We start from the raw sequence: 12,612 nt of genomic DNA on the forward strand, positions 1-12,612 counted from the left end.
GGCAGCACAGTTATACAAGCAAATATGCAAGCATAATGATATGTTTTTAGAACACATACATGCATGAATATGGCATCGCATCAATCCCAAACAATCCTCTTTCGGATCTCTCTAACCCATTTCATATGCAAAGAGGATTCACGCCAGCTGTATGAACGCTATTTGCTTTAATAATATGTACTGATTTTATTTTTATGGAATCATTTGTTTAATTATTCAGCATAAAAACATACGAGACGTGTTTCATGTGTTCTTGTTGCATAAAACCTGAGAACGAATTTTCATGGAAATATGTTTTTTCCATAATCAATACAATTAACAAATAAACAACATCCCTCCGAGATAATTTTATCGCTAGAAAATATGTGGGGCTGGATATTTGCATAGAATATTGCAACATTGCGAAGCAAATGAACAAAAAGCAGATTTGCAGTATCGGTTTTGATTACAAAAGTCCAAAAAGAAAGGCAACTATTCGGTATAATTGTTTAAATCGAAAATATAATTTTCGATCGTACCTGCGATTTTGCTTTTACTTTCAGTGGAAAGTGATCTTTTTGTGCACTTGGGTTTGGCGTGACGTCCTGAAGTGTCTTCACAAAAGGAATAACTATCACCATCCCACTGCAGATTATCGCTTTCACTTTCCACATACATATTGTCAATTCTACTTTCACTTTTGTTCCTATTTAGTATATGGAGGGATCCTGAGGATTTGTACTCAAATGTAGCTGCCTTTATCAAAGAGGTGACATGAAGTTTCTTACTTTGGATGCTAGAATCCTTACAATGATATCGTGTTTTACCTTGATCTGAGCTCCTCGAACCATCATCCGAAACATCATCATCCTCAGAAATATCTGAATCACCAGTATCATCGCAATACTCTGGGTCCTTTTTCCGTTTCTTTCCACCAGATTTAGGCTCCGTTTCAGAGTCTTTACCGGTACCAGTCGAAGATCGATCCCTTTTCTTGGGTGTAGTATCGTGTTCCTTTGCTGATTTCGCTCTCTCCTTTCGGAACGTTTCCATCGAGAACCCATTGTTGAATACATCATCACGATCTTCATCGAATCCACACACATCGACTTCCTCCTCTTCATCCTCTGGTGCGGATACATCACTCAGATGACTTGTGTCATCTTTCTTTGGCTTGGGAGGTCGACCGGGACCTCGTTTTGTTTTTACGGTGGAATCAGACGACTGTGTAGAGCTCTGAAATTTCCGAGGTTGTTCTATGCTTTCAGACGTTGTGTGACGACGTCGTTTACCAATAAGTAAAAGTGGATTCGGATCATATGCTGCAATACAGAAAGTAACACCAATTACTTGGTCTGAATAGGCCTTTTCGCTGTTTAAATACTTATGGAGAAAACTGTTGAATATCAACAAAACTAGTTATTAGTTATGAAAGTTTTTTTTCAAATCGATATACGTAATCCCTAAATAGTTTCTCAAATGTTGATTCACCATACGGAAAAATTATTAACATCAAATAAGTTTCGTTTTTTAATTACTTCAAGAGATACGAAATTACTTACAAACATGAGGAAAGTCCTTTGGAAGCATCCGGATATGATCCAGTGGGATACGGCCAGAGTCACCGTCATCGAATTCCACATTAATAGAACCGGTATCCGCGTGAGGATTGGGACTCGCTACAATAAAAATATTACCATTTTTTGTATTTTGTGAATTTAAAAATAGTAAGCAAAATGAATATATCAACAAATTTTATCAAAAACATTATAGATACTACAGACAAATAGCATAGTATTCAGTAAAGCAATAAAACGAAAGAGGAAATCTGTATTGATGTAATGTGCGATGTTTTGAAAAAAAAACATGGATCATCAATAAGTAAGGATAACTGACAAAAATTAACGTAAATAAAATCAACTATTTAGTTTATCTTACCTTTCGCCACCGTGCCGGGGTAAAGGCAACTGAACTGTTGGCTCCAGTACGCACACACACGAGTTCCTTCGAGGAGGCACCGGGTTGTGCTAGGCTTCACATCTACAATCTGGCGATAACGAACAGAACTTAATATAGAATAATTCTGGGATGATATCGGAAATTGTTACATAAACAAGCAGGAAACAAGACCAGACCAGGTGAATTAAAGTTAATGAAGCTTAATAAAACATATCTCAATATCAAAACTTATTTGTACTGGGGCATCTTGTCAACATAAGATTCCTACATTTACAACAATATGTTTAGGAGAGAACTTACATAAGCACTGCATGTTTTCAATCCTATCTCAATTTATTTATGAAATACAATTTTATTATTGTTTGAGCAGTTTGAAGTGTTTACTGTGAAATTTACAAAACCAATATAGTTTCCATAAATGATTAGGGGGTTGGGTGTGGGGGATTTACAAGAATATATGAAAACTAATATATTGAGATTGAGATTAAAATTGTTGAACACTAACCACTTCCTGAAGGATCTCTTCCTGTGAGTAGATGTGAGGCCTGTTACCTCTCTCATTGTCGATGAGAACGCCATACACATCAGGAGGACGAATAGCCTGGACGGCACCTTCATAGAAAAGTCCGTCCTTAAACACCAATACCCGCAGGTTATCGGCTAGTTCCTCCTTACTGATAGCACAAGAACGAGGCTCTGCAAACAGAAATTACACAAAAAAGAATAAAACTCAGTGAACATTACGTAAACAGATTATATAACGACGTTTTATATTGTAGTTCATGTACCATGACAGTTAGATAAACAGTTAAAATAACAGCTTTTTCCCATGTTACTATTAAGTTTATTTCTTTGATAAAACATGTTTCCATTAAATGTTTTCAATAGTTAAACAAAATATTCTCTTTTTAACAAATTCCCTTGATAGCTGAATCAAGAAGCTAAACCATGTTCTTATGGGCGTATAGTTATGGTTGGTTGTCATAATATACGTACCAGGGACAGCGGGCATGTCGCGCAGTACACTGAGAGGGATGTTGTCACTACCACTACTATCCGAGTCATAGTCACACGGCGTCGGCTCCGACTTCGAACGCTCCTTCTTCGGTTTTGGTTTCTGCTACATCACAAAATGATATACAAATGTTATTAAAATTCGTTCGATATTGGTTCGATTTATTCAAATAGTCATATTGCAAAAAGCAAACTTAACAAAAATGTGAATACAGAAATTTATAATTATGTATCTATAATACACATTCTAAATCGCACATTGCGGTATGTTAATTTGTGGCAATGAATACGACCAATGGTCGTAAGTAACCTGAAGACTTACCGGTTTGGTATCCTTTGCTTTGCTTTTATACTGGAATGCTTTGTTATATTTGTTTTTGACCTTCTGTGTAAGCTCCTTGATGTTTTTGGCTTTTTGAAGTTTTGCCTTTTCACTTTTTGATTTGGCTGGGGATGGCGTTGTTGGTGATGATTTCTCACTTTTGAATTTGGCTGGAGAGGGGGTCGCTGTGGGTGAGGACTTTTTAGCTGGTGGGGTAACCATAGATGGAGTTTTCGGAGCGTTCGATACGGCATTAGCGGTGTTTGGTGAAGGTTGTGGACTTGGCTCGCTCAAAAAGATCCGTTCACTTCGTCGAATGAACCATTCCTGGTCTAAATATAATGGTTCCATTGGAGCAGATGATTCCACCTAAAAAATCAAAGTATGTTATGCTATATATTTCAAATTTGTAATTGCAAGTCTAGTTTTCATTAGATTGTTTTATCCTAAATCAGGTTTTGCGGCATGGTATTTAAATTCACAGAAATGAATAGGCTTATAAAACTTTCTGTTCTAGGCATTTGTATAAAAATATTAGTTATATTAAATGCATATCTGTATAACATAGAGCATCACATTTTTTCCATCTCTTCATATATAGTTTATGTATCGATATTTGCCAGATAAAATAGACCTAATGCCTACCTTCGCCTTCCGTTCTTGCGCAGATGTGTTGGAATGTGCTTTCACAACATCTTCAAACGAATGGAAGTGGTAGAAGAAGTTTTTAGAATTTCTTGCAACGATGGTTTCTGAAAGTACGCAAATAGTAAAAATCAGTGAATTATAATATGAAATAAGTAGAAAAAAAATCCAAAAAGTAGAACGTTTGTGTGAATATAGCTTTATACGAATATGTTGTACTGACCGGTTACGCCAGGTGTCGTGTTGGGATTACATTTCCGGGGTCGACCTGGCTTCCTCTTCTTGTTGACTGACGAGGAACTTTCTGGCGTGGAATCCGATTCGGATTCTAAAGCAATTAACGCATGACGTTAATTTAATACCTTATCATAATCAATAAAAACATGGTTCACTGATCATTGAACAATCACAATTATTCACTTACATGTACTACATTACAGTATTAAGTTACAAGTAGATTAGATGTAATATCGGTTGCTACGGTATTAGTCAACTGGAAGTATATTAACTATAAAGACATGCGTGGAGAAAATACAACTAAAAATATATTTTTCTAAGAATTAGATTTTTGGATATTTAGGTGTTATGAGTAAAAGCAGAGGAGGACAGAGGTTGCTACCTCGTTTTACTGCAGGCGTAGTAGTAATTGTACTGGGACAAGCAGTGTTAGCGTCTGTGCTATCTGATACAGGGGTGTCATTCACAGGACTGTCAGCAGATACAGTAACACTCTCCGGCGGCTTGGCCGACGTAGTGCACACACCTTCCTCTCGCTTCTTTTTCTGCTTTTTGGCGGGAACGTGCTCTGCGGCAGCACAACTTGCATACTTTGCAAGTACTCCAAGTCCACTGTCGTCTGCTGCGCTAGCTAACAAGCCAAGTCCACATTCCTCCGTTCCGGGAACATTGTCCGCTAAATGAGGAAATTGCAAAGAGATGTAGTTGCAAGATATATTAAGCTAAGAGATAAAACTTATACTAAATATAGCTGTAGTAGCGGATATGAGGAATAAAAAGCAACGGCATCAATCACGGTTGTTACACAAAGGCACAATTGAAAGAGAACATCAAAATTAGAAAAAAAGTGTTTAAGATATAAACTAGACAATAGATCATCTCCTGTTACATTTTATCATATTGTTATTTAAATCGCAGCTTCACAGATTATATCTAATATGAATATTAACCTTGAACGATAACAAATAAAAATGATACATTTTCCAAAGGATAAAAACTTCAAATATTAGAGTCTCATTCTTAACTGTTTCAAAAACCAGCCTTTCGACACGAAGGACTGTAGAAGTTCGGCATATTAAAATAGGCAAAACACTTACGGTCCGGAATCTGTAAAGATTTCTTTGGCTTTGATTGTTTTGCCAGAATTCCAGTTGAGAAACCTTCTGTATTCATTTCTGGATAAATACATAACATTAGAATTAATGAAGATGACACATTTGACTAACAGACATATGTCATAATTCATTTGTTACTTTTGCATTTACTTTTAAAGATCAGCGTCTTTATTTATTCAGCATCAAAGACTTACTTGGGGTAGCAAAACTGTCTTTGTTCGGAGAGGGAATCTTCTTTACTGGTGGCGTAGAAGGTTTAAGATTACCTATAATATTTCAGAAAACAGTAAATGACGATCATGCTTTAAAACATAAAATATGTTGTAGCATAAATGATGTTTACTTGCTTCATATCAGTCTGACTTGGTAAAAGTTTCACACACACTATAACACATGATATTCATCAATATGTTACATAACTGTTCATTATTTTACTTGCTTATCTCAAGTTGTCGTAAAAAGAATTCAATACAGTATACCGTGTTGTCTGGATTACTGAGAAGCATTACATTTCCGTATTTATTACTGACTAACTGCCATACATAGTTTGCTCACCTTTGCTGATGACCGATGTCTTGGCTTCGTGTTTCTTGGTTACCGATTTCTTCTCATTCATTTTGATAGAATCACCTATGCAAAAATAAGCAATAAATTCACTTTTGTCGTTTATACTGTTTATTGACGTTACAGTAGTACTCAGACCTGGAATATTTGTTATACAACTGTATATTTCTTTCTGCAAATCAGTCACATGAAATAATTCACATTTTATAAAAGCATGATGAATCACCAATTTACCCCGAACATGCCAGCCATCATGCGGTGACCCGCATACTAACAATCCATAACAGTTATATTGTAGAAATAGATATTTACAGCGATACCTTAAAATTATCTCTAGCATGCATACTTACAAGATTTCCCTCCTCCAGGTAGACTTGATGCTATGCCCTTCCGTTTGACTGTGAAGCCGGACTGGGTTTTAAATAAAGCTGCCATGGCGTTTGCTTTCAGCTTTTTGCTGAGTGGCATCTGTAATTTAACAACATTTAGATATCAGTTTCTGCCATTGATATATTTTAAGTTTAAACTTTCTATTATCAAATTATCGTCTCTTTACATCATCTAACGGCTCTGTAATTAACAACTCTCTTCAGCGATTCTTCACAAACAGTTCGAATCTACCCCAAATCTTGTCTCCAGTGATATCCCCTTCTTACTTACCCCAAATCCTCCTCCGGTCTTCCGGAATACTCTGTCTACGAGTTCCTCGGCCTGCTTCTTTTTCTTCACTACCGGCTCTTTGGTCTTGGTTTGACTGGATTTCGGTCTAGAAGTAACATAAAACAGAATGCTATGTAGTTATGTTTTATTAATGATATATATATAAAATAAATGTCGAATATCCTTGTGACGGAATTAAAATACGAAAAAACAAAACTCAAACAAATCTGCAATCTCTAGCGCTTTCACAGCTACCACTGTTCTTCAGAAGATGTTAAATGATGATGTTGGTAAGGCAACTTTTTTTTTTTTTTTTTTTTTTTTGCAATTGTTTCATTTCTGAAATTGTTTTCATGCATCTTAAAAAGTCGACCGACATCCGACATCGCTCTTACAGTAATTTATTTTCATTGAAAAAATCAATCCATTTCCATTTCACACCAACATTTTTATCATTAATTTCTTTTGTATATTATCTATTGTTCCTTTAATATTTATTTAAAATTAAGCATATACCGCTGCATTTATTAATCAGGCGGTTATTGGCGGAACTGTTATATCATTGTTTGGTATAAACCCAGGCATTTCTGGATATTTCTGTATACACTTACTGCACAGGTTCTGGCTTCTGTATGTCAGGTACTGTTTGGTGCTTTCGTTTCCTCGGTCGACCCGGCCCTCGTTTAGAAAGAGGATCACTGAAAACGACATTAGTAAATCTATATAAATCTTCCATGACTGCGTGTGAAAGAAATGTCATTCTAGATTAATGTAAAATAGACATTTATCTGCACTTCAGTTTGTGATTGGGTATATCATTGGCACGGTGATGGGTTTACTTTTTTGCCATCATAATGCGTTTTCGTTAAAATCTAATATTAAAGACTCTTGAATGTTACACTGATGTATTCGAACGCGTTTTGGAATAATTGGTAATAATATGTATCTCTGTTTAAATGCTTTGGTGCGAAATATTGTGTAATTAGTCTCGTAGATTTACGCGTCAGAGGTACACTCGGTACAAACATAAGAGCTCACTAACGTTCTACGTCTCACAATACAAGCACTTTATCCCCGAGAGGCTCCGTACATAAAGCCCACATAGGCGATTAGAGAGAGGAATTGGAGGAGAGATGAAAGTGTCGCTCCACTACCAGTTATGACAGTCTGTATCTAGATCATACAACCCACCGATCAACATACCGTCTATCCTACATTAGATGTCTCATATTTTCACGAAACATTAATTTTTATCAATTGCCAACCATCACATAATTAATTCAATGGTGATGTTTTGATACTATGTTCAAATACAGTGTATATGATCGAAATACAGTGTACAGGATCGAGTGTTTCTGTGAAATGCTGCAGGCATAGATACCACGACATCGTGGATTACATACTGTCGATATCTACCATTATAATGTGCAATTACACAGACATGGACCCTGACGAGCTACCCTCGTTATATCAGTAAACTATTCCGTGGCTTTGTTAGCGAGACACAGCCGGGTTTAATAATATAACGATCAGAGCTTAGGTCTCCCCACATAATGGAATCCTATTGTCCATAAAATAAATTACAGTATGTCATTTTTGTTGTCTCTGAACACATTAAACTGCAATTGCGATGGTGGAAATGCAAAAAATTGAAATATGTATTTTGGCCATGAAGTATGCATTCAAACAAGTTCAAGCGACATTTGATCTAAAATGAACATAAAAATGGATTGTTCTCTCTGCAGTTCGATCGTGCCACCTAAAGAGATATTTGAAGCGAAAATATGTGACCGCGTCACTGTTTCTCGGTTTGTTTTGTTAAAACAGAAATATAAATGTCTACTTTTTAATATTTCATGACTGTGTTGTTTTCTATATAATGATTTCAAAAGCGATATCATTATCGCTCTTCTAATATTAGATTTGGTGTCTATTCATGCGAACTAAATTTTCTGATATATTATTTTCATCGATTTGGCCAATAGTATTCATAGGTTGTTACTGAAAATGTACGCTGTGTCTGCATAACAGGAAGTTAACGTTCAGTTTCATTAGGGCTATTCAAAAGACTTTGATCACATTAATTGTATGAACAATTATACTCTACGTACGCATCTAATGGTCAATGTGAAATTACTTCTTTTTAGTACTTTTTACCTTTATCAAGCATGGCCTTTATCGTGCAAAACAAATACAACTACTACAAATAAAAGTCAAAATGAAACAGGACTTAGATGGATAGAGCTTATTTATCACTTACTCTTTTTCTCGTTTCGGATGAAGTTTCGCTAGCTGCCTTTGTTTTTCTTTATACAGTCGCTGGAGTTCGGCAAGTCGAATGCGCATGTCCAGTTCGATGGCATTGATTTCCTCTTCTCCTATATCAAGAAAAGCAGTAAGGTCTGTTTCCTTGAGTTATAATGCGAATGGACACAACGACAGAGAAATAACATCTATACCAATGTAAACAGCAACAGGAAAAGAATATCTATGTCACTAAAAAACAACAAAAAGACTCTATTGAGGTCATTAGGCACAACAACAAAGGATAGATAGGTCAACGGAAACAACGACAAAAACATTAGGCCTAAGACTCTACAACAGAGAGCATGTAATTATGTCAATTTACGCAAGACAGAGATATTATTTTTTCAATGGGCACAAAACAGAGAACACATGTCAACTAAGAGAGAATATATATGCAGACGTGCTTAAGACAGAGTGAACATCTAGATCAAGATCAATGGACACAACGACAAAGAGAGAGAATACCAACATCATTACTAAAATCTAAACAAGTAATTATTATCTAGATTAATAGAAACTAAAAGCAACATCATGGTCCATATGTAAATAATTTTGTACAAATGTGAACATCAATATACATGAAAACATTTTTTGCTTTACATTAGCATGATATATATAGTTCAATGTTAATACTGCTTGCCTTTTGAAAATTTAAGTTCCCCGGCTTATGATATACTGAATGTTATCTAATTCAATTAATCAACTATTGTTTTCAGTCGCTGTAATTATTATTTTGTAATTACTATTTTTTTAAGGGACAAAAAAGTAATTCCAACCGTATGGACAAAACAAAATTGTAAAATTTTCGAGGCAATCTAACCCTTTATCTAGACACAAGAATTGCGTTTCAATGGATATATCAATTTTATGCCAGAGGTATAAAAGCAATTTTAAATCTAATTGGGTAAACCCTATACATCATTGTACCACAGTTATTCTTTCTTTTGATCATTAATAATTCAACCTACCTTTTACAATATCCGAAATAAAAAAAAAATTTAAAAAAAATGCAAATCTGCTGCCTTTTGGAATTTGATATCTCAAGTAATTTTTTTTCATTAATATAAATTCTTTTTTTAATAAGCTTGGCGGTCAATAAAATGCAGCGTTAATAAAATGTTTTAACATTATGTTATACAAACCTAAGTAGTATTTCAACCTTTTGATGTTTAGCTTTTTACTTCTGCGAATTTATTATAATCAGTACCATATATTTGTTGTGAAACCACATTTAGCTCGTAATCTTATAAACGGTCGAGCTTTTCTTTCTTTATTAAATGTTCAAATTGTTGCATACCCTGCGTTTAATCAAGGTCTTTAAATAAATCCTAAATGATAGTATGTCAATTCATGTCTTACGTCGGAAGTATTAGGTTTTGTTAGGTAGTTCAAAAATGACCGTTTTAAATTGACAAATTGAGAGGGATGTTTGCCTGGTTTTGTGTTTTCTATGTAAATCACTAAAAGGAATAATTTCGGACAGAACATTTTTCCATTAAACACAAACGCTCCAATGGTCTAAACCGTCACATGGGTTCTAAAATATTGAAAAGATTTTGTCATTCAGAAGAAACAATACATATAAATATCATCCCTAAAGGAGAAGTTTTATGTCTTGTTGCTAGTTAATAAATGATTCCCAAACGTTCAATTTCTCCAGATAAACTTTGTCCCATAAAGTTTATGGGACACCCGATATCATGGTCATCAAATTCACAGTTTAGGTAAAAATCAAATTCACAGTTTAGGTAAAAACTCGTCATCGACGAATAATGCTAGTTTCTACAATATTCAATGATGAAGAGTAAATGAGATTTATTCGGCCAAATGAAATAATATCAGCAGATGTATTTCAATTTTAAGATGCAAATTTTAATATGTTTATCATCTCTATTGGTTTTGGCCCAGGAACATCCTAATTTTTTTTTCTTGCAAAAAGTATCTATGAATGTGTATATTCATATGCTGATAAATATTTCAAACAATTATTATTTTAAAAAATATTTTAAAAATCAAATTCCCGATGGTAAGCTTTATGCTATCAATCGATTATCCAGCAACCAAAATGTTTTACATATGCTTTTACGCATCGTCAACGAGGCTAAATGTAACGTCTTCAAATAGAATGTCCTTTTTCTGTTCGTGCCATCAAAATGTTTGTCAAGGAACTACTGTTGTGTTATGATTTATAAAGTTGTATGTGCTATGTAAATGCTACCTACAGTTATATTAAGTATTGTTGAACTTTCTCTGAAAGGCCTGCAAATACATGTGGGGTTTATCAAGGTCAAATCGAACAAGTTGAGATCGCTCTTGATGTTTATCAGGTTAAACTCCGCCAAGTATTATTACTAATACAACGTGTGTGCGAGAGAGACCTGATCAATAAGAAGCAATTTTGTACCGAGCGTTGGGATAGTTCCGCAGACCCGACACTTTCTCTGGACAACGTTAAAGCAAGATTTCCATATATTTTCTGGCTTTTAAAAATATTTCGTGCAGCTTATATAAATACAGTATAAATGATCGCAGTATATTATGTAGGTTAACTGTTTTCACTTGGTTACCTTGTGGAATTTTGAGTCCCGTTGAAGTATAGTAACTTGCTGGTTCAGTTTTAGGGTCGCTTTTAGCAGGAATCGACCGCGTTCGACTAAGCGGCTTCTTTTTGGGTTGTTTTGGTGTATCAGAATTACTGCGTTGAACACTAGGCTTTGATTTGTCCTGTGTAGATGCTTTCTTTTCACTCTTTTCTGTCTCTTTGGAAACCTTTTTATCAACACAATCCTCTTTCTCCTTTGGACTCTTAGAGGAGTTGAATAATTTCGTCGTTTTTGCCACTGATGCATCATTTGTTGTTTTAACATCTTCAGAAACAGAGGGGGATCCAACTTTCGAATCACTGTTTGGAATCACGGGCGTTTCTAATGTCACACATTTAGCTCTTATTTCTGCAAGCGTGCTGAGAAGTTCTAATCCGTCAGCGGCCTGCAGAATCTGCGGGTCTAGGAATGGATTATAATCACTCGCACTTTGCTTGCTTTGGTTCTGTTTCACACAAGTAGTATCACCGGGGGGTTCTTTAGTTTCAGAACGATCACAAGCATCCTTAATACATTCGTCAGTAGTTACTGCAGTTGACGGTGTCACACTTTTCGTCTCACTTTTTTCATTGAAAATCTCCTCTTTAAGTACACATTGTTCTTTTTCTGTCTTACAAGAATTTTCATTGTCTAAAGAGTCGACTGGGGTATCACATGCATCCACCTTGGGCTCATCGACACTATTCGATACAGACTTGTCTATTGAACAGGTAACCGAAGTCACCAGCCCTGTCGACGAACAGGCGTTAGTAGTACATGTTTGAACTGATGCAATGCTCTGAGAAACATTTGTGATGTCCGTTATAATGTCACACATAGATTGTGTTGTAGAGGGCGCTGCATCAATTACCTCTTGTGACGTATCATCGATCTCACTGGCGGGAACCATGGGTGATGTTCCGCGTGATTGCACTGTGGATGTTTCCGTTTTGACAGTGTCTTGTATTGGGATTGAGGGGAGCAGTGATGGACTATACACTATCGGTAAGGCGGGATATGGATAGGACAAGGGCTGTCCATTGTGTAGAGAAAGATCTGAAATAAATCAAACGCCGAGTGAAACATGGGAAAATAATAAAGATATTTGTAAAATAAATAGCAGCTCACGAGAAGGCAAAACTTCATATAACAACTTATATAAGATGTAAGATAACACTTTTAAATTAATATAGAAAAATCATTTTAATTAATTCTTTACAGATAAGCC

At 35.4% G+C, this 12,612-nt stretch overlaps 1 protein-coding gene across 6 annotated transcripts in view; it reads right to left on the minus strand.

The window, feature by feature from the left end:
* The window catches only part of LOC138323466 (trinucleotide repeat-containing gene 18 protein-like), a 77,798-nt gene that overhangs the window by 5,153 nt on the left and 60,033 nt on the right, over positions 1-12,612 (minus strand). For 2 of the 6 annotated variants that reach the window (XM_069268101.1, XM_069268099.1), the window contains exons 13-29: positions 11,370-12,440; positions 8,756-8,897; positions 7,107-7,193; positions 6,496-6,601; positions 6,186-6,303; positions 5,827-5,901; positions 5,466-5,537; positions 5,254-5,331; positions 4,539-4,832; positions 4,143-4,247; positions 3,920-4,026; positions 3,275-3,643; positions 2,935-3,058; positions 2,444-2,634; positions 1,918-2,026; positions 1,542-1,658; positions 519-1,301 (exon numbers count right to left, since the gene is read on the minus strand). In XM_069268101.1, coding sequence (XP_069124202.1) covers positions 519-1,301; positions 1,542-1,658; positions 1,918-2,026; positions 2,444-2,634; positions 2,935-3,058; positions 3,275-3,643; positions 3,920-4,026; positions 4,143-4,247; positions 4,539-4,832; positions 5,254-5,331; positions 5,466-5,537; positions 5,827-5,901; positions 6,186-6,303; positions 6,496-6,601; positions 7,107-7,193; positions 8,756-8,897; positions 11,370-12,440 — 3,948 coding nt within the window. The remainder of the gene's footprint in view (positions 1-518; positions 1,302-1,541; positions 1,659-1,917; positions 2,027-2,443; positions 2,635-2,934; positions 3,059-3,274; positions 3,644-3,919; positions 4,027-4,142; positions 4,248-4,538; positions 4,833-5,253; positions 5,332-5,465; positions 5,538-5,826; positions 5,902-6,185; positions 6,304-6,495; positions 6,602-7,106; positions 7,194-8,755; positions 8,898-11,369; positions 12,441-12,612) is intronic. The other 4 variants (XM_069268104.1, XM_069268102.1, XM_069268103.1 and 1 more) reach the window with 4 other exon arrangements.

The sequence above is a fragment of the Argopecten irradians genome, chromosome 5, assembly GCF_041381155.1.
Source record: "Argopecten irradians isolate NY chromosome 5, Ai_NY, whole genome shotgun sequence".
In the NCBI taxonomy this organism is placed as follows: Eukaryota; Metazoa; Mollusca; class Bivalvia; order Pectinida; family Pectinidae; genus Argopecten; species Argopecten irradians.